Genomic DNA, 27,224 nt, shown 5'->3' on the forward strand with positions numbered 1-27,224 from the left:
GAATGCTGCCTGTACATTATTATGAAATTTCATAAAAATTTTATTGGAAGAAAATTCTAAGCTGTTTATTAATGAGGTCACTCACCTTAACATTAGTATAAAATTGGGTGGAATCTGCTTAATGCTTTCCTGTGTCATGTTGACAAAGGCACTGGAATTGGTCAGATTTATAGCCTTAAAATAACAGTTGCTGGCACATCGGACCTAAAAACAAATATACAAATAAAGTAAAGAGACCCACATTAAATGTGCTCATTCTTTGAATGAATCTCTATTATTATACTGCACACAGAGGTAAGAGTGTCTCTGTGCTAAGCAGCTCAGAGTCGGAACGAGGCCTCCAAAAACCTGAAGAAAATTATAAAACTGAGTCAAACTTCTGTGATTCTCACTTCTTTACTGACCCAAATAATCTCAGAGCATTTTTAACAAAGAACAATCCAATAAAATCTCACAATTATCAGTACAAACTGGAAAAAACCAAGCTCATAATGAGATGAATTCTGTTTAAAAAAAATGAGAAATAGGGAAAAAAAACAGACAGGGTTAAGAAAAAATGGCTGCATAAATCATCAGGGCTTCCTTATAATTAAAAATAGATGTGTTTGAGAAAAAAAAATGGGGGAGAATTCCAACACGCAGAGGCAGAAACTAAAAGGAGGTCAGTGAGGTCCCTTAAAAGGCAGACAGACTCCTTGTAAGTTTATACTCAGAAATTAGTTTTAATGGGTACCATGGAGGTTTGCATTGAGAGCTTTGTACTGCATGTTAAAAGCACGGCATTGAAGGTTTCTGATTTTTCTGTTTACAATATATTGATTTTTAGAATTGAATGGATGACTGAAACTCAAAATAAAACAAAAACAGATGTTTAAATGGAGACCATTATTAACCATTTAGACACAAAAGAAAAACATGGGCAATAATGCAATAGAAATCATTATATGCCCATATGCCTACATGAGAGGATTAAACTTCTTTGAGCATCTGTGCTACTCATAGTAAGAAACAGTTAAATGGAGATCTAGACTAGGCTACCCTACTCTAGACAGGATTGCTTTAAAAAGGGAGTGATAATCAATGGAGCCTTAATAGATCTTAATCAAACAATCTTAATAGAACGTAGGATGGCACCTGGGATTTTACTCCCAGGGGGAGTGTTGGAGGGTGGTTAGGTGCACAAAAAAACATATCATACAGCTACACAAAATGTGTTTGAAAAATGTCTTGAGTTGGACATCACAGAAAAGGTTTTTGGATCAGAATTTCATGTCACTGGTCTCTAAATCATAACTTGCACTGTTTTTCCCCAAACATGTAACATGCTGACCTGATCCCGGGTGATGTTCTCATTGGCGGCCAGAGTGCGCAGACTGTCCAAAGATAAATTCCTTATCTGGTCACATGTGAAGCCTTTTACTGCACCCCTAAGTTTCCTATGAAATAATAAACAAGCAAAGAAGAAAATTACATATGACATTAAGAGAGTGAGGTCTTTACATTTATTTCTTGAGACACTGCAACAATGACTATTTTCATTTACAGTATAGATAATACAACAATAGGGGCTTGGAGCTTTGCAGAACACACATACATTAGGCTGGATCTCATTTTGAACATGTGAGGTAAGCAAACGCGCAATATTCCAAATTGGTGACTATAGAAGGACACTGTAGCATTCAAAGAACATTTACCAAAACATTAAATGGAACATGAAAAGTGTACCGAGAAGCAAGCTGAGTACGATGACATAACAGCAAGATTAGCAGATAATGTAGTGTAGTGGCTAAGGCACTAAGCTTTAAGCCCCTGAGGTTGTCATTTTCAAGACCTGCCTGTCACTTGCTGTTTGAACCTATGCAAGTCACATCATGTGCTTGTGCTCCAAACTGTAAAAAATATGTTTGTACTACAGTACATCTTGATCTTGTAAGACCTTGTGTTAAAGATGTTAACCAAAGGCACAGTAAAAATAATTTCATTTGTCCTAGACAGAAAACCAACATAATGTGTACACAAACTGCAAAACAGTAAAAATGAAGTGCAAACTAATACACAAGTGCAGAACTGTAAATATAATATACCCAGTGTGCATTTAATTTTTGATGTTAATAAGGAAATATTCTTCTTATGTGATATGTGCCTGTTATAACCATCTAGAGTGAAAAAAGGCATGATAGGAAAAGATATACAGAGAGCACCCCATGGTGAAATGAGACAGTGGCTAACACATGAACACATTATGGAGAGCAGGAGCAGCATTAGTCATGATGCTTTCTAATTTTCCAGTTATCCTCTTTAATGCCACTGCCCTCAGGGAGTCAAGGGTTAGACATGTGATACAGCTGTCTTTCCTGTTCAGTTTATTCAGGCGTATGCTGGCTTTCCTCCCACATATGGCACATTTTCAAGGTCAGATTTAAGTTCATGCTTATTATCACGTGTAGATATTACATAGTGCACAAAGTATAATGAAATTCTTACATACATCTCTCAATAAAACAGTACAACAATTGTTGTAATATTTGTTTTCATCATGGACAGTTCAGTAATGCCTATTAACGTGGAGAAAAGATGTCCTCGAATTTACTGGTTTAAGGACCAATGGTCCTATGCCATTTACCAGAAAGAAGCATTGAGAAAAGTGACTGTGTGTGATGGCTGACGTCTTTAAACATAGTGTTTGATTTTCTAAATAACAAAGTGTAACATTTATTCTGAACAGAAGGATAATTTAACCAATTAATGAATTATTTCATCCAAGGATAAGTTAAGGGGATGTGTGCATAAGACAGCCCTAAGATGTACTAGTGATCTGTGGTAGGTTGATACCTGCTAGAATAAGATTTTGTCATAAGCGACCATGATTTTCAGTAAGCGGGCTTAAGAATATTGTGTTATGTCATTATGCAATGATCAACCAAAACATTAAAACCAAGGACAGATAAAGTGAATAACATGTCAAGGGGTGGGATATGTAGGCTGGAAAAAATGGCAAGCATAAGCATCTACACGACTTTGATTAAGGGGCAAGTTGTGATGGCTAGACGACTGGGTCAGAGCATCTCCGAAATAGCAGGTCTTGTGGGGTGTTCCTGGTGGGCAGCAGTTAGTATAACCAAATGTGCTCTAAAGAAAGGACAACTGCTGTCCCAGCAACAGAATCTCAAGGCACTCTAGGCTCATTCATGTGCCTGGGGAATGAAGGATAGTCTGAATGGTCCAATCCAACAAAATTGCAACTGTAGCACAAATTGCTGAAAAGCTTAACGGTGGCCATGACAAAGAGATTTTAGAACACACAGTGCATTGGACAGTGCATGGGCTGGTCAGAGTGCCCATGCTGACTCCTATCCACCTCTGAAAGCATCTGCAAGGGGCACATGAACATCAGAACTGGACCATGAAGAAATGGAAAAAAAGGCCTGGTCTGATGAATCACATTTTCTTTTTGAACATGTGGACGACCAGATATGAGTTGTTGGGGAAGAGATGGCAGCAGGATGCACTGTGGGAAGAAGGCAAGCCAACGGTGCCATGTAATGCCCTTGGCAATGTTCTGCTAGGGAAACTTGGGTCCTGGCATCATGTGGATGTTACTTTGACAAGTACCACCAACCTAAAGATTGTTGCAAACCAAATACTCACATGGTAACAGTATTCTCTGTTGACGATGGTCTCTTTCACCAGAATAAACTACACAAATTGTTCCGGAATAGATTGAGGAACATAGCTAAGAGCTCAAGGTGTTGACTTGGTCTCCAAATTGCCATTGTGCTGAAAAAGCAAGTTCTATCCACGGAGACCCCACCTCACAACTTACAGACTTTAAGGGATCTGCAGCTAACATCTTAGTGCCAGATACCACAGGTCACCTTCAGAGGTCTTGTGGAGTCCATACCTTGACAAATCAGAGTGGTTTTGGTGGCATGAGGGGGACCTACTCAATATTAAGCAGGTGATTTTACTTTTGTAGCTGATCGGTGTATAGTATAATATAATGTAGAGTGGCATGCTGGCAGAGTAGTTAATATTTGATGTTTAGATAACATTTTCCACTCCAAATCTTCATTTTTCCTCAATTTTGATTTTATGTTGTTCTGATGTTTTCCCTCATTTATCAAGCTCTTAAGTTTTCTCTTGATTTATCTTATATAACACCCTACTGTGGTTGTTCGTTTGTCTGTCCAGGATTTTAAATCACCTGCAGCTAGCAAATCGTTTGACCTATTGACCTGAAATTTGGTACACATATACTACGTGACGTCTACTATACGCTTTCAGGGTGATGATTGACCTCCAAGGTCATTCTTCTTTTTATTTTTATTTTATTTTATTGTAGATTCAACTCTCGGCATCGGCCAGCAGGGCTCATCTCATCTCTACCACCTTCGCCGCCATTTAACCTACGTCTTCATATCTTAAATCATTCTTGAGTCAGATTGAAGACTTAAGAGCCAGCTTAAGTGAAAAATTAAGGAAAACGTACTAAGTAATTGCAACACAAACACTGATTTAATCACTTTTAAAGTGAAAAGATGCAGACGAAAGAAGAGACGAAGCGGGCCACTAGGGTGGAGAAAAGAAGAGCTGCTCAGGAAGCAGCAAGCGCATCAACCTCTGAGCAAACAAATGCTAAACGTACAGAGAAAGAGGATGAAAACTATAAATGCTGAAGTCAAGTGTATTCACTGCACGTTATCGTGCAGTGCGCCGTTACTGGTGAATTATATTCCATTATTCTCAGGTAATATACATAAAGAAAGTTGTATTTAACCCTTTGGGCTCTGTTATTCTCATTTTGTATACAGTAGGTACACTTTGTAAGGTAAATCTGAAGCTGTGAGTATAGTTCTAGATACGTACTTGAAGTCATCAGAGGAGCTCACATTGTTAGCAAGTTTTTTTATGATGACCAAAGCCTGTAAAAAAATAATAATAATAATTAATTAATTTAAAAAATGTATTGGAACATGAATTTTATTATTGATAGTATAGCTGATGTGGCCAGGCTATTTCAAAATCTCTTCAGTTGATCTCATATTTGTTTTTAGTTATACTTTACATTAAACGTCTCTTATTAAAGTGCACTTCATTTTTAATTACCAGTGTAAGTAAACATTATTAATATGTAATTTCTTATTACATACCTTATTCTGTAAATAAGTACACAATGAACTAAGGAATAAGAATGAAAGCTGTAGTCACCAATACTGTAAATACACAGTAATGGGCTCAGTTACATTAGTAATTAAGGAGTAAGTAAACCGTAATAAGAGACCACTTAAAGCAGGGGTGACTAACGTCGATCCTGAAAGGCCTCAGCGGCTGCAGGTTTTTGTTTCAACCCAGTTGCTTAACAAGAAAACAATCCTTTCCAATAACAGATCTTTTTTATTACCTTGCCTTGTTAGTGTTTTAACTCTACAATGTCAGGTCATTCTTAAATTGTAGATTTTTTTTTCCTTTCTCAAGATATCATCCAAATAATTTGAAGTCTAACACAGTCTAATTTTCAGTTCTTCAGTTTCTCGTCTCTTTCATTCTGAGTACTTTATTAAACCAAATAGTGCATGATGAATACACACTGGTGTAAATGGAGAACTCATGGTTCCTTTGTCATTTGTATCTTATTGCTAATAAAGAGCAATTAAAAACCATGAATGAAGCTATTTAAGACTACATAAGCAATTAAGAGTTCAAAATCTTAACAAGCAAGACAACTTAAATGAAGCAGAAAAATGGCATTTGAGCAGTAAATGCTTCATCAGCAATAACTAACTTCACATGAAGCAATTGAGTTGGAATAAAAACCTACAGTCACTGTGGCCCTTCCGGACTGATGTTGCTCACTCCTGATATAAAGGGACATAAACAGCAAATCAATTAAATGAAGTTAATTAGTAGCAAAAACTGGTCACTAATAAAGCAAATGGCTAGAAAACCTTTAGCCACTGTGGCCCTCCAGGATTCGAGTTGGCCAACCCTGATGTAAAGTGTGATTTTTTCCTATTTAGAGGAACATTTAATTTCTTTCTACCCTATAACTTTACCCACCTACCTGGCCTTTATTCCATAGAATGGAACGATCAAGGAAATCCAAGGTGAAAGCTGTTTTATTAGCATCCCTTAAAGATTTGGTGGATATCTCTGGAAGCAATGCCATTGGCATATCCTTCAGAGTCTCACTGATTGATTTCTCTTTTAAAATCTGCAGGCAAGATTAAAGATATGAGGCAGGTCAAGGTCAAATAAACTTTATTATTCCACAGCAGAAAATTATTTTCAACATGTTCAGTTTAAGTATATGTGAAAAATATGCAGTGAGCCATAGAAAAAGACTCAATTTAAACTGAGTTATCATTTCATATCACTGGCTTGAACAAATCCCAATACTATTCTATAAGAGGAAGTTGTGAAGCCACTTGACTTAGTTGCTACCTATATCAGATCATAAAAAATTAACTCAATGGTATAATATTATATGTATATAACATATTTTATATATATATATATATATATATATATATATATATATATATATATATATATATATATATATATAATTCACTGGCGTAGCAATGGATTGTGCTAAGCACAAGGGCCTATGAACTTGGGGGGCCCACTTGGGGCCATATAGATTTTTAAAAAATATTTAATAACTTAACTAAAATAGCGGTTTCACAGTCTCAATGCAGTGGCTTCAACGTTCACTGTCTTGTTACCATCAACTCTGACCTCTATGGTTGATGACAAATTGTATGCTGCTGCCGATCTTCTCATTGAACGCTATAGCACTGACATTTCACGGGTGTTTTGCGCACGATTGTTGTCATTTCATGGATGTTTTCAATTCATCCTGTCAACCAAGTCCACTGTTTTTGGAGAAACTGAACTGTTGCTGATAGATCACTGTGCACTGTTGTCTACTTTCAGTGACGTTTGCACAGCTTACATGTTACTGCTGACAATACCAGCAACTGTTCCTGCGAATGAACGATCATCCTCCAAGTTAAAACCAATCAAAAATTACCTCAAAAGCACCACGTCACAAGACAGACTTAGTGGCTTGGCTGTACTCTACATCGAAAATGAGTGTGCCAGACAACTTTATGTGTCAAATATTGTTGAGAAATTTGCGCAACAGAAGGCATGCAAGTGAGTATTTTAAAGTACTAGTGATATTAGAAGTAATATATTTTCTGAGTTCCAAAACAGATGAATGCACATTGCAGAAATTCAAAGTAATTGAAGCCAGGGCATTGAATGCTGACCTTTGTTTTTCTTGTGTCCACATTTTCTTGTAATAGCTACTGTATATATACTCATTTAAGTTCTCCACAGATAGGTCAGGGCTTGATTTTACAGTATAATTTCCGGTAAAACAAATTTCCGGTTGTTTAAGTCAAATGCGGAAAACTCACGCTATTGGTCCAAGAGATTATGCTATGCTAATGCCCATCTGAGAGAGTAACCATGGATCAATCAGTCTTTTTTTTTCTATGTATTGTTCCTTCTGAAGCAACGTTTGCACTGTTTTGTGTTTTTTGTATCTTACACCTTCATACACTTTTATCATAAGAGTATCCCTTATCTATGATGAAGTGTTCGATCAAAAAAAAATAGGAAGCTGGTTTTAAATTAAATGTCATTGAAGTGGCAAAAGAAATTGGTAACTGCACTGCTACAACAAAATTCGATGTATCTGAGAAACTGGTGCGAGATTGGAGGAGGCAAGAAGATGTAAAAAAAAATATTACGTGTCACATTTTTGAACGGGCGTATAAGTCAGGGTCTGATTTTATGATCGATTTTTCGGGTTTCAAAACCCGACTTATACACGAGTATAAAAGGGAAATATATTGGTAAAGTTAAATAACAGCTGTATATTTTGGCTGCCCCCACTGGCCACAGGACCCCAAATGGTGGTTTAGCTCAACTCTGATTATGTCATTCATCCATACTTAGATCTGTGCCAGAAAGGCAGACTGGGAGAGAAGGCACACTCATTGGGATATGTGCAGGTGGCAGCATCTAGTCTGGCCTGAACACCATTTTAATGTGTCTTATCACTCTTACCTTCATAGGCCTTACAGAGTCCACTGATCAGCAGTGGATTTTGTCACCTTTGACTTGGCCAGCTTTTCCTGTCCTGGTAACATTTTTCTGTTAGTGCAGTCCTCATTCCAGCAGTGCACCCCATTGGAATTCTTAAAGCAAAACACTCCAACCAGATCCACAACCACTAACCTAATGTTTTTTGGTATGCAGCCATCTAATAAGACCCTCTGTGGTTTCTATGCCGTTAGAAAAACAGAACTAAATTAAAGTATATAATTTATCTACTGTATTTCAATTTATATACTGTAAAGTTCTATGTATCTATCTGTCTATCTATCTATCTATCTATCGATTGATGCATATCCTTGGTTTCCATCTGTAACCTGATTCTCTAACTTGGGGTCTACTATAAACCAGATTTAAATACACTCCTACCTTAGAAATGATGGACTTCTTCTGAACAGGCTGCATGGTTTCCATGGAGTCTGTAACATCCTTGTTTTTGAAAGCATCCAGAAAATCTTTGCCTTTTAAAGTCTGTAAAGTGCTGGACTTCATAGCACTGACCAGACTCCCAAGTTGGGTCAGGTTAGCGGCAGTAAGCTGAAAGGAAAATGATCATTATAATATAAAAAGCAAAAGATCTTAGGCTTCACACCAGGAGAAACGAGCAGGAGGTAGACAGCTCTAGTGATGATCTTGTGTTTTTTCATTCACAAATAAAATAATATATGTGATTGAAGTCATAACAGACAGCTCCATAGCACTGTTTGATGAGGCACTATTTTCACTTCATCCCTGTCTTTTTTTATGCTTTAACTGTCAGCCAGTTGACACATTGGTATCAGTGTTCCAGCACTGCTTTTCTAACCAGATGACCTTTCTATTGACGCTGGGTCAAAAATGTCAAATGTCCCTAAGGTGCTGCACTCAGCTACAATGCAAAGATATTGCTGTATGTATATCTGTGGTAGATTTTATAACATTTATTTTTAACTAACACCCATCTGTCGCACTGTATCCTCATGGCAGAACACATTGTAAAGTAACACCTGAATTACTCCCTTTATGTTAAATTCTTAAATGAGGAGTGTTGTTAAGCAGCATTTACTGCCTTTGTGTGTTGTGTTTGACAAATCACTTTAATTTCATATTTGGCCACAGACAGACCTTTTCTGTTTATTCTAAATAATTTACTTTGCATTATTGAACATTTTATATTTTGTACAGATTGCTTTGTTTGGGCATAACTGCTAAGTGGACAATTGTAAGCCACTTCTATATATGAATTGAGGAACCACTCCAAACAGAAATACTGCAATGAGAGAGGAATTTATAAAATCTTTAGAAAAAAATTGTAGTACAAAAGGTCTTCCAACAGAGAATGGACAATTTCCTGTCCTATAAATCAGTGTTTTGCTCTATTAGGCCATCACGGTACCATGGTGATTATCCCAGCTGCTGCTTCACTCACTTTCTGGGTAGAATCTGCACCATCTATTCTAAAAAAATCTATTATTTTTTCTCTGGGAAAGAGATCGGACATATAATGTTTGAATATTTTTTTGTGAATATTGCTGCCCCTTTGTGTTACTATTGCTGACACATGAGGCAGTCTGTATATGACTTCACAATAAAACTGCCATTCTCAAATGAGCTGGTATAAATCAACATTCAATACAGTATATATAAATTTCATATTTGCTTAATCCAATTTAGCACCGAACATAACACAGAAACCTACCTTGGATGAGGTGGAGATCCTTCATAGAGCCAAATGACACAGTTTAGAGCTTGTTAGACACAAGTACACACATTTGGGAATTAGAAGAAAAACTGGGTGCCCAGAAAAGAAGAAAAAAAAATCCCAAAGACACAGGGAGAACTTGAAAATTTCACATAAACAGCAACCAGGAATGGAATTCCTACCAAGGGCATGAAATCTGTGAGGGAGCAGTATTAGATCCTATTATAATAACACTTAATAAATGAACAGTTTTTATTTTGCTGGCCATCACATGTGTGACAGGGAAAGCAAGCAGTGACCCCCTTTAAGTTGGCAGACCAGGAGTTGTAACAGTTTGAGTTTGAGTCCTGCTGCTGCTGCTGTGTCAGAAAGGAGTGACTGAGAGGAAGCATTGCATAATTCTGAGCAGAAACAAATGGTGCTGTGAAGTGAAGTAAGAAGAGAGAGTGAGAAGAGGAAGAGTGAGATACATCCAACTGTTGTGAAGACACAAGCTGAAGAACCTTTGGGTTGAAGGAGCTCTCTTTTCACCCTGCTGGCTGAGAAGGCCATTCTATAATGTAAAGTCTCCCAATTTGAATCCTATTACTACCATCTCAGGGAGGATGAGTAAGCTGTGGGGTGTGTTGCTCTGAGTGAACAAACAATATTGTGCAGGCGACACACACAAGGATTTCTTCTGACTTGCTATAGTCAAATATCTCCTGTAATAAACTGTGGTCTCCAGTAAAAAAAAAATAGTTTTTTGGATATCAGGTCTACAGCAGATTTTGATATGGCTTGATGCTTAGGACAAGCAGGTTGGTTTGAGTGTGTTAATGACTTTATGCAGTTAGCCTTTTCTGAACATCCTCATCCCAATATAGGGTTAAAGTGTGTGGAAACACTTTGGGCAGCTTTGGGAGTATAGAAGGGATGCATCCTGGATGAGTGTCAGTTTAATTAATTTATCTATCTATTCATCTTTCAGGGTCACACAGCTTATTAATTTATGAATATACTAAATGATTATGATGACAAAATGGAATATCACAGAAAAAATAGAAAACAACATGCAAAAAAGACAAAATGTTCAGTATTATTTTGAGTGTTTTTTAAGTGAATACCATAAAGCTAATGTTACTGAATCATTGTACAAGTGCCATCCTTATGCTGAGAGATAACCAGGAGTAAATAGGCACAGTTTGATGTAAAACCTGCTAATTCTTATAAATGAAGTGTTATGGCAGTATAGCAGTAGGGTACATTACTGCTGCCTCACAAATTTGTTGTCAAAATAGATTCAAATTCAATACATGGTTGATGTAAATGCAGAATTTTCACATTCACCATGCATCTACAGGAACTGTCCTCTGAGTACTATACAGATATTTAAATACATTCTCTAATCACAAAGCAGAACAAACTACATAACAGGTGTGAAGAACACAAGACCAGGGTTTCTTAATCAGTTTTCTCGTGACTAAATCCATTCCTTGTTGAATGGACAATTGTCAGTAAAAGTAGGATCCAGTATATTCAGAAAATTTGGGGATCTGGACAATTCAAGATGATCTTCAGGGCAATGTTGATGACCCACAGTAACCAAATTGGCAAACCATCCATGACCCATTACCAATAAATACAACAGTAACTCACGACAAAAACGGTGGAAAACCATAGTACAGGGTGGTCCAGATCTAATTATGAAGATCCAAATCGTCTGGATGACTTTGATTTATGCGGGGACGATTCCAGTACGGCGTGAAGAATGATTCTTCATGTCGTCAGTTCGCACACTTCTCAATGGTCTGGGATTTTTCGGGTGATTTCCTTTGTAATAAACTTAATGCATTATAGCGTAATGAAAATTGCATATTTAGATCTGGACCACCCTATATAAGTAACCCTTTGTTGCCTACTATTGGGCAGTCTTCCCATTATGCCTGTTTAATTTTCTAGAAAGAGATCAGCGTTGGTACCACAATTCTTTTGATGAGAAAGTGTTAAGAGACCAATAGGGTATAGGTGAGCAAACTGTAGTCTGTGATCTGAATCTGCTGATGACACACAGCTGTATTTGTCAATAGCCTCTGATGACCCAGGCGCTGTTAATTCACTAACACAATGTCTTACTTGTGTTTAATTGGATGAATAGTAATTTTGTCAAGCTAAATAAAGAGAAAACAGAAATTTTAGTGATTGGTAATAATGGAGATAATGAGATTATTAGAAATAAACTTGATGCATTAGGATTAAAAGTCAAGACGGAGGTAAAGAACTTAGGGGTAACTGTTGATTGTAACCTGAATTTTAAATCGCATATTCATCAGACCACTAGGACAGTATTTTTTCACTTAAGAAACATAGCAAAAGTTAGACCTCTTATATCATTGAAAGATGCGGAGAAATTAATTCACGCTTTTGTTTTCAGTCGACTAGATTACTGTAACCCACTCCTCTCAGGACTACCTAAAAAAGACATAAATCGTTTGCAACAAGTGCAGAATGCAGCTGCTAGAATCCTAACTAGGAAAAGAAAATCCGAGCACATTTCTCCAGTTTTGATGTCACTACACTGGTTACCTGTGTCATTCAGGATTGACTTTAAAATACTGCTTATGGTTTATAAAGTCTTAAATAATCTCGCTCCATCTTATATATCGGAATGTCTGACACCCTATATTCCAAATCGTAACTTCAGATCCTCAAATGAGTATCTCCTTAGAATTCCAAGAGTTAAACTTAAAAGAAGTGGTGAGGCGGCCTTCTGCTGTTATGCACCTAAAATCTGGAATAGCCTGCCAGTAGGAATTGACCAGGCTAATACAGTGGAGCACTGCTGAAAACACATTACGTTAACATGGCTTTCTGATAACTTCACCTTCATTTAATCCTGATACTCTGTATATTCAATTCATTATAATAACTATTCATGGTGGCTGTAGAATCCGTACTAACCCCTACTCTCTCTTCTGTTTCATTTCCCAGTTTTCTGTGGTGGTGATCTGCGCCACCACCACCTAATCAAAGCACCGTGATGTTTCTACATTGATGGATTAAAAGCCAGAAGTCTACATGACCATCATCATAAAGCCCTTCCATGAGAACCCTAAATACAATGAGGACTGTTTCATTTATGTTAGGTAGAATGCCCAGAGGCGGCTGGGTGGTCTTGTGGCCTGGAACCCCTGCAGATTTTTTTTTTCTCTCCTTTTTTCTGTCCTCCCTGGCCATCGGGCCTTACTCTTATTCTATGTTAATTAGTGTTGTCTTATTCTAATTCTTACTTTGTCTTTTATTTCTCTTTTCTTCATTATGTAATGCACTTTGAGCTACATTATCTGTATGAAAATGTGCTATATAAATAAATGTTGTTGTTGGATCTGGCTAGTGATACAGGTGCCAGCAGCCTACTGGCTACTTGTCAAATTGTCTAATATTCTGGCCTTCCTGAGGTGTTCTTCAGTTTTTCATATGTTGTTGCTGGCATAAGTGTTGTAAGATGGCTGTGTGGTGTCACCAGAAAAGTAATTAAGCAAACCAAACTTTTACCATATAAACAGGGACAGTCTATGGTACTGGCACATAAAAGGGTAAGTGTTTTTGTTTTTATCTTCTTTCACACCTTGACCAGTGTGTGTGTTTTTAAACAATTTAAGGAATGTTTTACCTTGGACCTGTGCTATTTACAATTATAAAATAATGATGTTAGAAGGAGAAACGTTTTCCAGTAGTGGATAGGCCATAAAAACTCTTACTGGTATCTTTTCTGCCAATATTGGAAAGCAGTTCTCCTCACCTGCTGTTGTTTCTATTTTCAGGCCTGTTTTCTTTTTCAATTCATATGCTGCCTTTGAGGCAGATCATTAGGAAAGACAATATTTTCTTTTACTTTTATACTGATGATATACAGCTTTATTTGTCTGTGAAACCTAACAACGCCTGCTCTTTGAAGACCTTTTTTGACTTCTTGGGGAAGATTAAAAGCTGGTTGGCAAGTAGTTTTCTCCAGCTGAATGAAAGTGAATCAGAGATGATCTTGTTTGGTCTGCCAAAAAGTTGTTCAAGCCTCTCTGAAAGCGTAGAGCACTTGCCAATGGAAGTGAAATCACAGATTACAAATCTAGGGATGATTTTTAAGTCGGGCCTCAAATTTGACAAACAAGTCAAGTCTGTCTATAAGAATAAATTTCTTAAGCTTTGAACAGAGATCTCCAGCTTCAGTCTTAGAGAACTACTGTGTCTGGACTTTTCATTCTAACCCTTTCCTTTTTTGCTAATGAACTCCTTGGCCTTTATTTTAATTGACTAGCTATTTAAGGCTCAGACCTCTTTATTAATTATCTTTCCTTAATTAGCAACCAAAAAGTAATGAGATAAAAAATGAGCCAACACATAACCAGCGCTACCTGTGTCCACCATTCAATATCTGAAAATAAAGAAAGGTAAAGGTTTCAGTAATGTTGATCTGCTCAGGTCCTCAAAACATTTTGATGGTACTATTACAAAAAATAAATATTTCTGAACGGTTCAAAAATGTAAACAGTTTTCGAAATGTCTGTTATGGCAGAATGAGAGCACCAACACGCCGTAGAATTACATAATGAATTTAGTTAGCAACATAAATTAGCTTTTAATTAGGAAACTGGTTGGAGTGAAATTAGAACAACCTAGATGAGAACAGGCCTTTCAGCCCAACAAAGCCAATCTTATCCACTTAATTCTTCCAGAATAACATCAAGTCTAGTTTTGAAAGTTACTAAAGTACGACCACACTACATGGTATTTCATGTGTCTATTGTTCTCTTTGTAAAGACAAACTTCTTGTTTGTGTGACATTTACCCTAAACAAGATTCCAACTGTGTCCCTGTGTTCTTGATTAACTTATTTTAAAATAACAGTCTCAATCCACTGTACTAATTCCCTTCATACTTTTATACACTTCAATCATATCTCCTCTTAATCTCCTTTTGCTTAAACTGAAAAAGCTCATCTTTTGTAATCCTTTCCCTATAGCCCTGGAATCAGCCTAGTCGCTCTTCTCTGGACTTTTTGCAGCACTGCTCTGTCCTTCTTGTAGCCTGGAGACCAAAACTGCACACACAATGAGGTCTGACCTCCTTGGACTTCTACTCTACACATCGTGCTACATAACCTAACATTCTGTTAGCCTTATTGATGGCTTCTGAACGCAGTCTGGCAGTTGACAGTGTCAAGTACACTATGACTCCTAAATCCTTCTCATAAGGTGTACTTTCGACTTTTAGAAACCCCATCGTGTATTCAAACTTAACATTTCTACTTCCTACATGTAATACTTTACATTCACTTGAATTAAATTTCATCTTACATTCATCTGCCAAAGTCCCTCTGTAATGATTCGACAGATTCAAGATTATTTGCCACTCCACCAAGCTTGGTTTCATCTGCAGACTTAACCAGCTTGCTACTTCTATTCCTATGAAAAACATTTATATACAGTATATTAAAAATAGCAGTGGCCCTAGCACAGACCCCTTGTTGGAGTTTGAAGCCCTGACGTAGCTGCTCATCTATTGGCTCACATCACGTCTCATTTCTGTTTGGGTGCCTTTTAAGAAAAAAATGAAGCAGTTGGGGACGACGTATTTAAAAAAATCAATTAAGATGAAGAAAAAAGAAGTTAATTATCAGTAAAAACTGGCCATTAATTAAGAAAGGGGTTGGAATGAAAACTTGAGGCACAGTAGAGCTCCAGGACCAGAGCTGGAGAACCCTGGCTTAGAATGATCCCTAAGGTAAAGCAAATATGATCATTTCCTGATTTACAGAGAGTGATTCATCCATTTATATCATCCTGTTTAGATTATTGTAATTCTTTGTAAATCAGTTAGTCTTCTTTGCTGCATCTGAAACTGGCACAGAATGTTGCAATGAGATTATTGACTGGAACTAAGAAAGGAAACCACATCACTCCCATTTTAGCTTCCCTTCATTGGCTCCCAGCTCATTATAGGATTCATTTTAAAGAATTACTTTTTGTTTATAAAGCTTTAAATGACATGGCCCCTCCACATACTGTTGACTTGATTTGCGCCCCCCACCAGGTCATGTCAGGTATAATTAGATTTGCTTCAATCCCAATTAAAACCTAAAGGGGATTTTGTTTTTTCACAGTAGCTGCCCCGAGATTATGAAACAGTCTATCTCTCAATTTTAAAGCGTCTTTTTCATTTGCTGTTTTTTAATTATAGACTCAAAACACACCTTTTCTGATTAGCTTTTTAGTTTGTCTTCTTTTGACTTTTTGTTTTTTGCCTTAATGTGCCTGTCCTAATGATTATTTCATTTAAAACTTTGTTGTCCTTTTCCTTGCCTTCATATGTACAGCACTTTGGTTAACACAATGTTCTTTGTAGATGTGCTTTATAAATAAAATTAGCTTGCTTATTTACTTACTGTATGTCAAGGAGTAAATGCACAGTGGCATCACAATCATGCCTTTGAGCAATGTGCATGTTTTCAAACGTTTCATCACTGAGTCAGAAGAAGAGACAGTTTCGACTTTCCAGGTTAGCTCACTTCAGTTGTGGAATTTTATACAATGCACTGAATGAGACTTTATTAACAACTAACTGAAATACCCAGCGTTGCCTGGGAGGAAAATAAATTGTTATTTTTTTAAATTGTTTGAGTAAAAATATAATTTAAAAAAAAAAACACAATTTTAAAAATAAAAAAAAATAACATACAATGAAGACTCGCTTATGTGCTAATCTTGCGGTCTTGAATGTATGTTATCATCCAGCTGACGCTCGGAACCGGCCAACTCTATTTAATTTCAAAGGCAACAGGGGAGCGGTGCCACTCAAACATAGAGAATGCTGGCAGTCACCTCCAGTTCACCCTCTGGTGGTCGTTCAGCGTGTCAACTGGATAATAACATGCATACAAGACTGCAAGATCACCCCCCACCCTACCCAGAAGGGGGTGGGTTAAGGTTGAATTCACATTATTTTTAGTCGACAATGAGAACCATTTGTACCAAGTTTCATGAAAATTGCTCCAGCTGTTCGGAGGTGATACTGGAACATACTGTAGCATCTTCCAGACGTAATGACGATCCGAGACGGTCACTTGGTTAGTTCCCTCTTTATTAGTCACACACAAAAAAATGGTTGCTGTTGGCCACAACCACGCCGAACAGACAGCAATCAAAAAAACTCTCTTAGTTAGGCTGACAAGAACGTCCTCCTCTCCTCCCTCACCCCACACCCCTCCTCCTTTTTCACAGCGCTTGTCCCCCCCCTTGGCTCCACCCCCATCCCTCCGGAACCTCCTTTACCTTCCACTCTATTACAGTTCATCAGAAATAACAGGAACAACAGAATAAATAACTGAGAAGGATGTAAATCACAGAACACAAACTGCAGAACAGAACTCTACAATAAAGAACAAAACGCTACAATACATACATACACACACATACACTGTCTTTTTATATATATATATATATATATATATATATATATATATATATATATATATAGATTCAGTCCTGCATGATAAAAAAGTCAGCCTACCCCTGATTAGGGACTTTAAAAAGTGCCATCTCCAAAAAGACTGGTGAGTTTACAATTAGGAGGACAGGAACAACTGCTCACTGGCAAGAGTTCACTGACTGATAAAGTACATTTGTAGGGCTGCTCGTGTATCTTAGGCAGTCTCTCTTTTTAAAATGATCACTTTGTGGGGTTCAAATACTGTATGACATAACATAACCCACTCATGCCATCACCCACCCTCACTCAAAATTAATTCACCTAACATACACAACATGCCACAAAGAGGCACTGGCGAGATGCAGGATTCTAATTCAGGACAATGGATCCATTCAAATACAAAGAGACTGGAGTTATCAGGAGTGAAAATGGACCTCAAGCATTCAAAATTATAAACTTATTTGAAGATGTCAAAAATGATATTGTTTTATAATTAAAAAAATAATAGATTTTCTTAAAGTTTACCTTCCGCCATCAAATGATTAGCTGTTCAATAAGACAGAAGCACTGTAGCCATAGTGCTGAGCAGTGCTGATCCAGTTTGTATGGTAGATCAATAGGGAACACTACTGGCATCCATTTTCTGGTGAAGTGACAGTTAGCCTGACACCAGAACTCAAATACTAAATGAGACTGTAAGAAATAATTGTTATAGAATTCACTAACAATTGACTCATAATAGCTTACATTCATGGAACCCAAGATCTTCTTGAGTAACACTGTCTTCTGGGAGTTGCTCCAGCTTTTCATTTTTGTTAGTGATGCCAAGCTTCCAACAACAGCATCCTTGCTAAGGTTTGCAAGCTGGCTGATGCTTAGTCCAACTGCAGCTTCACCAATGTTCTTCAGTTTTTCAGCATTCAAATTATTTGGACTTACAGATCTTGCAATCTCTTGGTACACCTGCAAGAGACACAGTAGATTTACAATTGTGTTCAATGTAGAGATGTACGGTAATCGCCACGTAAAGTTTTAGCATAGCACATTACAGAACCAATAATCTTCTAATCAAAAATGCTAATCAAAATGTTTCTATTATGCAATCATTTCTTGATGAGCACAGTCCATCACTTTAATACAAATACTGTAGCTATTGATATCATTGGTTCATTAACATTTCTTTACTTTTATATTATCAGGTCATTGGTCTCATGTTAAATGTAACTGACATAACACTGAGACAAAGTTATAAATTTAAGTTCTAGGTCAAGGCAACATATAATGGGAAATGCCGACAAATACTTTGTCTAGTACATAAAAATAAACAATTCTATAGTCCGTAGCCAATAATTTCATCTTAAAATGTCATATCCTAAAAGTCACAGACCTCACAATGAAATTAACATTCTCAGCATTTACTTTAAATCAGCCCTGAGGACACATTTTAGAAGATATACAGTACATGTGTTAGAGCTACCATAACTGCTCTCTACACAGCTTTTTATGATGTGTTCATAGATTGCAGAAATGCATTTTGTTTGGCTGTTATTTGTCCTTATTTCCTTGGCACCTTCTATACCACAGAGGAGATATGTTATCTCCAGTGGTTGACCCTCAATTAAATCTTTGTGCTATTCTAATTAAATTGCCATCATTTGCTAGTTCTTTTGTGTTGTGTTCTGACTATGCCTTAATTGTAATCATATATAGCATGCTGGGTTTACAATATAAAATTCACTTTGTAGGAATAATTGAACTTAATTTATTTTAATAGGGTAGTTAAAGAGTAATACTCTGTATACTGTAATGCATTTCAAGTAATCCATGTCCATTAAAACAAATGAAATGCAGACATGTTTATAGAACTGTCAATACAACTTGATCAATTCTGCTGGCTGCCATTTTGGCAAAGCTAAACCCATGTGTTTTCTCCTGTTCTGAGCGCTGGAAACTGCCCTGTGTCCAATGCTACAGGGATAGGCTGTTGTTTCCAACAATCCTTAGTTGCATTAAGTGGGCTTGAGAATATTAAAGCTTTAAGTGATTTTTTTTAATACCTGGGACTTTTAAAGTCTGTGATACATATTTGATAGAGGTTTAAAATAATCCTTTTTACTTTGTTTGGAAATAAGGATCATAAAATGTATGTGATTGTGACAGTCCAAATTAGTGCCACACTCCTTGGCGGATTGAACCCAGAGCCATTTGTTAATGTAACCAAGGATGAGCCAACTAAATGTGTATTTATTACAAACCTTCATTTAAGACCCTATTGTGCAAAATAGTGCAGTGCTCCCAAATAATCAATAAATAAATAAGCCATGATAAAAAAAAAAAGTGTTCAGGTTGAGGTTAAGAGAGAGAGGTTAGGAGCAAACTCTGATACAGCTCATTGATGCACCCACCACCTGACACATCAACTCAAGATCCCCAGATTAGGACCCAAGTGCAGCCATGCAATGGGTGACACCTCAGCACCGCACTAGTTCAGATGGAATGGAACAGTGTGAGGTTTTTTATGGTGGCTGGAGGTTAAAATCCAAAAAACAAACGGTCCATAAAAATGAGGTTACAAATCTATGGGCAGAATCCATTTCTTAAAACTATACCCAAGCAACAGTCCTCAGCATGAAGAAATGTCTTCCAACAGGCTCAGTCAAGCCTTTAATGGGGCTCGGGTCCTCGTTGGCAGTTCTTCAGTGTCTGTGAGGTGCCATGCCAAGCTTTGCTCCATCCATTCCTCACCCTTACACGGGAGCAGTTGGCCGCTTTTGCTTCTAGACCTCTGCACCTTCGTGAGCGTCGGCCGCACGCTGCTCTACTGGGGCTCACTTTCTTGATTGCCAGCCTCCACTCTATGTCACACTGGCTCCTCTCCTAAGCTTGCCATTTCTTTTACTTTCAGTTTACATCATACCCTGCGTCTTGCTCTTTCATCATTCTCATTCTTGCTTTCCTTGCCTTTTGCTCAAGCTTCTTTTTAAGCTGAGGCTGGATGCATGTGCTGAATTCACTGACTTTGAGGCGCAAATTAGGCAACGGATCAACCTGAATGCGTCTGCACATGAATAAGCGATCAGTCACACACCTCAATCAACAACAGAGTGGCACCTGCACCTGCCTGGAGTTTGCATGCTCTGAATTCGTTATTTAATTTTAAAAAGCATAATACCACAAACATTTCTCATCACAATGATGGGTTAATATCAGAATATGATTATTTCAATGTAGTTTTTAAATGAATGATTAGTGTTACAATTATGTAAAGCTCATCTAGGAGAAGTTAGCTTCATGTATATTCTACATTTAAATAGACCTTTAACAGTCAGTTTTTTTGGCATGTTTAGTCAACCTGCATGCTGTATGCTAAAGACAGCATGAGGGCTGCTGGGACATAAGCCAATAGGCTAAAGGAATACTAGGATGTATGTAAATATAAAGGCATCCTCAAGCATCTACTTACAGTATAAAGTGTGTTGGCTAATAGATAGTGTTTAGAATTATAAGAACATACAGAGTAAGTGACTGAAACCATTTTATTTAATAAATTATTAAATAAGCTATGAAGTAGCAATCAGTCAAAAAAATGGCAATTGACAAATTATCAATTGTTTCATTTTAGCATGAGCATGTAGCTATTGCTTTGTTTCTGTAAATCTCATGGACAGTCATGAAGGTACTATACAAAAGAGATAGTTTAAGAGCATCTCTAATTTTTTCTACCTCTTCTTTGGGTTCACTTGATTCTTGTCCAATCGAAACTTGCCACTTGCAAAGGATCTTCTGATGTTTTTCTGCCATCTGCAACATTCTGAACAACTTCTGCCTTTGTAATGGCTCATGGCTAACTACAAGTTGTGTGGTTTCTGTTTAGCTTTCTCTGTAATTAAACTTCTGTAAGTTTAGATAAAATAAAGCTTATAATCATTGCGCTGAAACTACCTTGTGTTTACAGACAAAAGCAATCGCTAAGGTGTTAGGGCTTTTTCTGTCTAACTGAGGTCCTGCAGGAAAACAGGGAGATTTCCTTGTTCTGCTCTCTAAGTGGAAAACTGAGTTAAGCTGTAGTCCAAGAAACATACAGCCTACCAATGCTGAGGTTCCCAGGGGTGAGTATTGCGAGGTATGAATGCAAAACAAGGTGAACAACCTGAGGTACAGTTTAGGGGCATTTCTTTTTGTTTACCAATAAAAAGAATCTTGGAGGTTAGTGTAATACCTTTTGTAACAAGGTATGTATTAACCCTCCAGGACAAGAGGGGGCGCTTTCACTAAGGCAGTCATCTCCTTATTTCCCTGCAGTGTTGAGATACCACCCAGTATTATCTTTAATATTATCATTATCTTTATGTCTTCTTTTCGACTTGTCTTATACGATGGCATTCAAATTCAGGTTGTACTTGCTCAAGTAATATTTTGTTAAAGGTTCGAATTTAAGGTCATTGTTTAAGTTTAAACTATGCCATTGATTTTTGAATTCCTTTCTGTTGATTCTACACTAAATTTGTGATTTATTGTGTATTTACTTCATAATTTATGTATTCATTTTATAATTACCTGTTTTAATGTGAGATGCAATTTATCGCAATTAATTACATACGATTAATTACTTAATTTTTTGTAATCGATTCCCAGCGCTGAAAAATAAATTTGCTTGTAGGCAAACAGCAGAAGGAACACATTACTTTGCATCTCAGATGGCTCAGCTAAATTATCGTTCCAAACCTGTCAACACAAACCTATAAACCTCTAAGTCCATGAACTACTCCCAGACTATGCGACTCTTCAGTTCTACCCAAAGGGGACAAACATTAACATTATACAAAGTTATTGTTTGTTTTACCTGCATTTTTATCACTCTTTAATTTAATATTGTTTTATTTATCAGTATGCTGCTGCTGGAGTATGTGAATTTCCCCTTGGGATTAATAAAGTATCTATCTATCTATCTATCTATCTATCTATCTATCTATCTATCTATCTATCTATCTATCTACCCAGTATATCCAGGTAAGACATGCACAGAACATAAGATATTTTACTAATACGAGGAGCCCATTTAGTGTATCAAGTTAATAAACTATGATCTTCTAATTCCTGTCTTTATCTACTTCATCTGTAGTAGGTCTGTGTGTAATGAAAGACTAAACATGCATTCTTCTGTCTTCCTATGAATGTGTTTACAGTATTATTTTATTCTACCGTATTATTCTTTGCTAATTTGGCTTCAGTGAATTTCTATAATGTATTGTTATCATTTCTTAATTTTAAGTGCTTCCTAGTGTCTTTCATTCATGACTCTAGTGGTGATTTCTTAAACTGTGAATAAATACAATAACAAAAAATTATACAAATAAGAAAAAATGCCTCTAGCAGAATGAATTCCGTCTCAAATCTGCCTACTTTTTTGCATCTTGATTCCCTGTTGACTTTCTGTTGGTGCTTTTGGCTTGATGCTACTTACATTTTTGACATTGTTGCTGCAGTTCTTCAGCTGGTTCATCAAAGCGGCAGTGGCAGTCTCATTCAACTTACTGACATAGGGGGTGAAGTAACATGTCAGCTGTCCGAGTCTGCATCAAAGTTAGACAGAAAAAGCTCATGAGATTTTCAAAATTCTTCTCATCTCCAGGCATCTAAGCCAATGTTGAATATAACAGTTGTCTGCCAAATTCAAAATGCGCATACAGTACCTCATCTATTGGAAAAGCAGAAATTGATTTGCCTTGTTCCATCTTTTTTTGTGCAAATAAAGTTAGGTTAAAAGAAACTGTTTCTTTCTTACAGTGTAATTCCCAAATTGGTTTAATTGAGCATTTTATCATGAAGTGGGACTTATCAGCTCTAATAGTTCATAAAACCTTACTTGGGAATCACGTCAGGTGTTATAATAGAGATGTTGCACTTCTGAAGCCCCTTGAGAATCGTGTTTGCTTGCGCCGAGTTTAAATCATAGAGGCTGCTCCAGATTTTGGAATCATTCAGGTAGAAGGTGCACAGCTAAAAAATACAGAAAGAGTTAGAAAGTGAAGTGGCAGAGGGTCAGACTATCTCACACACAGCCTTTTGTGTATGTGTCTGTCTTTCCCTCTTCAGATATATCTTATATATTATATATTGTTATAATATTCCCAAGGTAGTGCATTTTGTCAAATTGTGTTCTAAAGAAATAAATGAAAAATAAATGACATAGACTATTTACTTTGAATAAAAGTTTTTTTTTCTTAGGCAAGGAATGACGTCTTAATTTCTTCTAGTGCAGTGTAGTACTATTATAACAATTGATAACTCATTATTTCAACAATTTTCTTTGTACTGATGATAGAAGATTGACCAATTAATTCGTTTTGGTGTAAATGTTTATCTTATGGGAACCATAAAAAAAGAAAATTGCAGAAAGTGGACATATTGAATCTTCCCCTTTCTGACTAAACACAGATGGTGACACATGCATATTGTAACTGAAATTGGCCTTGTTCTTTACAAAGTCATCCTCTTCCTGAGATTGCCTTTGTGCCATAGTCTGCAGGCTCAATGCCTTATTGTAGAATGGGCACATTCAGCTAAAGAAGAACTTCTGTAATCATGGCAACTACTGTTATCGTTCCAGGTGAAGCACTCCTGGTGCCTCACCACCTTTCATTTTCTCTTTTTAGGTACATCTTACAAGGTCACAAAAAGTCAGAAAACCAAGGGCCACTAGTGAAGACCTTGGTTCAGAAAATGGGGCAATCCCTTTCCAGTCATTTGACTCCACTTGGGTTCATAATATAGGAAATTGAAAGTGAAAGTTCACTCCGAGCTGCCAACGGTGAAAGAACGCCATCCATCCATCCATTATCCAACCCGCCATGTCCTAACTACAGGGTCACCGGGGAACTCCAACCTTCATGATTTTGTGGTTGTTGGTGTCCTATCACAGAAAGGAGCTGCCTGGAGAGAATGGCTTGCCATGGTCTCGCTCAGGGGGCAGAGACAGAGTAATCGACAGAATTGCTTAAATAGGGTCATAGATGGATTTGTTGGAGTTGAACTGCCCTAATTGAAAGAATTCATTTTTAAGAATTTTGTTTGGAAACAATGGAATGGCGGGGCGGCACGGTGGCGCAGTGGTAGCGCTGCTGCCTCTCAGTTAGGAAACCCGGGTTCGCTTCCCGGGTCCTCCCTGCGTGGAGTTTGCATGTTCTCCCCGTGTCTGCGTGGGTTTCCTCCGGGCACTCCGGTTTCCTCCCACAATCCAAAGACATGCAGGTTAGGTGGATTGGCGATTCTAAATTGGCCCTAGTGTGTGCTTGGTGTGTGGATGTGTATGTGTGTGTCCTGCGGTGGGTTGGAGCCCTGCCCAGGATTGGTTCCTGCCTTGCGCCCTGTGTTGGCTGGGATTGGCTCCAGCAGACCCCCGTGACCCTGTATTCGGATTCAGCGGGTTAGAAAATGGATGGATGGAACAATGGAATGGCTCTGGTGTGACTAATCTGTCTGGTCAAAGTGTACCCTCTGTCTGCCACGGTGTGTTGTACGTGTACACATATTTACACAATGTTTGCTTTGTGTATGTGCATACTATCCACAAAGCAAATAATTCTTAACTAATAAATTAATAATTAATAACAACGTCCCCTTTCTAGGTGGGTAAAACACAGAGATTGCAGAGAGGGATCATCTTTCCTCATCCATCAATCCATGCATCCATCTGTTTGTTTGCAAATTTGCTTAATCCTGTTCAGGGTTGCGAAGGTTTCTTCTTTATTTTACTGTGGAATTTTGTAAACAATTCAATTGCTCTGAAGATAAAACCCATCCACTCCTCATTCACGGATTAAGTGTGCTACATTTACACACACTGATAGACCTCTCACTCTTTCCAAAGCAGTGGGAATGGAAAGCTTCAGTTACTTACTGAACTGTTGCTTCTCTCAGCCAAGGCCATCAAGGTAGACATCGGAGCTTGCAAAAGAAAACGCATTAGCAACTGGAGCACTTCGACAGTCATCCAACTAGCAGTATCTATGTAAAAAATAGAAACAAAGATTAATTTTGTCAAAATAATGAATACAACATTCTCTATAAAGTGGCCACATCAGAAATCACTATTGAAAGACTCAATCAGACTACTGATAGCAAAAATCACAAACTAAGATCTCTCTTATATTTGTAACTTTGTATAAAATAAACAGTTTACTTTTGTTAAATCCTGGAGAAACAATTCTATTTTACCACAGGAAAAATGAATTCCACTTCTGTATAAGTATGACCTTCAATGAATTCACAGATATTACACAATAGAAAAGAAATGATCAGTTCATTGCTGTTGAGTTAAGTTCCAACACTACATCTGCCAGCTTGACAGAGCAAGAGTAGCACTCCAGTTTCTAAATTTGTCTGCAAAGAAATACATGCATTTTAGAGCATCTTTAACCCAAGAATTATAGGGTGACTAAATCTTCAAGACAGGAACAATCCCTGGATTGGGTGCCAGCTTTACCACAGGGCACAATCATAAGGGAAGTATACCAAAGAGCCTGGGGTAACACCCACACAATTCAATTTATTTTGAATAGAACGCTTTACCAAGTACAAGCTCTGAGTACTGAATATATATAGAAATGGAATGCATTGACAGCAAATGATTAAATGCAATATTTATATACGTAAATGCACAAATTATTTTAAACAAGCAATAAAAACAGTGAATCTCGACAAGTGAAGTCATCAAATTAATGATGATATAAATTTCAAATCATTATAATTGAGACATGGCCAGTTGATGGAGAGAATAACAAAAACTCCAGTTAACATATGGAGGGAAAAAAACCCTGGCAGTGCATGGACAGTTATACTGACAAAGGCTAAATCACAATGCCCAAACCCACCCAACCCAGGAACTCTACAGTTTTACAGAAGTACATGTGAAACCTTCACATTGATAGAACAAGGCATTGATTTGACCCCAGTATCTTTAAGAATGTCACTTTAGATGTATTAAATACAAACAAGAAATTTAAACATTCCTAGAAGAAAAATTTGAATAGTGTACTTAAAACAGGCATTTAGACACTTATCCTATATACTACTGGGAAACACTCAGACCTCGTGTCCTTGAAGAAAGATAGTTCATGTGCATCTTATGAAGTACAGAATGCCAGTCCAATCTGGCTAGGGTGCCACCACCTCTTTTGTGCCCTAATGGTGTGTATGATTTCCATTTGCATTCAGAATTTATAATATGCATTTGGGATAAAAACGATCTGTTGGACTGTGCAATGTGCTTTACTGTCAGTAGATGTTGTTGCAGTGTTATTCCTGTCAGCCATGCAGCATGCCCACTCTGCAGTTCTTTACCTGTCAGTCTTGGTGCTTTTTTTACTTATCCCAATTATTTGGCCAAGGTAACCCACACCTCCAATCTATGTGTCTTGCTACACATTTCACATCATATAATTAAGAACAAAATCAAAGGTCAGAAGGATTTGCATGGCAAATGGAAGCCCATAGCATTTTATATAGATAGATAAGCTGCATTTGATTCAAGAAAAAAAACTGATGACAATGAAAACTGTTTTGTTATCTGACATTATTATTTAGTGTCCTTTGCCTTAAATTTTCAGAGCTACTGTAAAATTATTAAATGAAAGTTTTGTTTAGTTCCTCCAAGTTTGAATTCCCATCTGCCCATATTACTGTAAATGTTGCTTTTTGGTTTTTGTTGTTTTTTTGTATTTGTTGTTAATACTTAGGATCTTGAGAATAAAAAACAACCCTGCGTAGCTTCATTCATTCTAGCCACCCATCTGAACCTGCTTTCTTCATTACAACACAGCAGGGAACTTGTAGCATTTGGTGGCAGAAACTGGAGCCAAACATACTTGTCCATCACATGGAGAGCTCTTATACACATTTGTAATCACTCACTTGGGACTTACAGTGGAACCTCGAGATACGATCATCTCTG

The 27,224-nt window shown here is 37.3% G+C and overlaps 1 protein-coding gene across 1 annotated transcript in view; it reads right to left on the reverse strand.

The window, feature by feature from the left end:
- Window positions 1–27,224, reverse strand: part of LOC120529640 (otoancorin-like) — a 149,236-nt gene that overhangs the window by 60,808 nt on the left and 61,204 nt on the right. The window contains exons 6-14 of the mRNA XM_039753623.1: window positions 25,173–25,279; window positions 23,139–23,272; window positions 22,737–22,845; window positions 18,020–18,235; window positions 8,497–8,664; window positions 6,062–6,211; window positions 4,867–4,922; window positions 1,331–1,436; window positions 86–204 (exon numbers count right to left, since the gene is read on the reverse strand). Of these exons, the coding sequence (XP_039609557.1) occupies window positions 86–204; window positions 1,331–1,436; window positions 4,867–4,922; window positions 6,062–6,211; window positions 8,497–8,664; window positions 18,020–18,235; window positions 22,737–22,845; window positions 23,139–23,272; window positions 25,173–25,279 (1,165 nt within the window). The remainder of the gene's footprint in view (window positions 1–85; window positions 205–1,330; window positions 1,437–4,866; window positions 4,923–6,061; window positions 6,212–8,496; window positions 8,665–18,019; window positions 18,236–22,736; window positions 22,846–23,138; window positions 23,273–25,172; window positions 25,280–27,224) is intronic.

This window comes from Polypterus senegalus, chromosome 1 (assembly GCF_016835505.1).
Source record: "Polypterus senegalus isolate Bchr_013 chromosome 1, ASM1683550v1, whole genome shotgun sequence".
In the NCBI taxonomy this organism is placed as follows: domain Eukaryota; kingdom Metazoa; phylum Chordata; class Cladistia; order Polypteriformes; family Polypteridae; genus Polypterus; species Polypterus senegalus.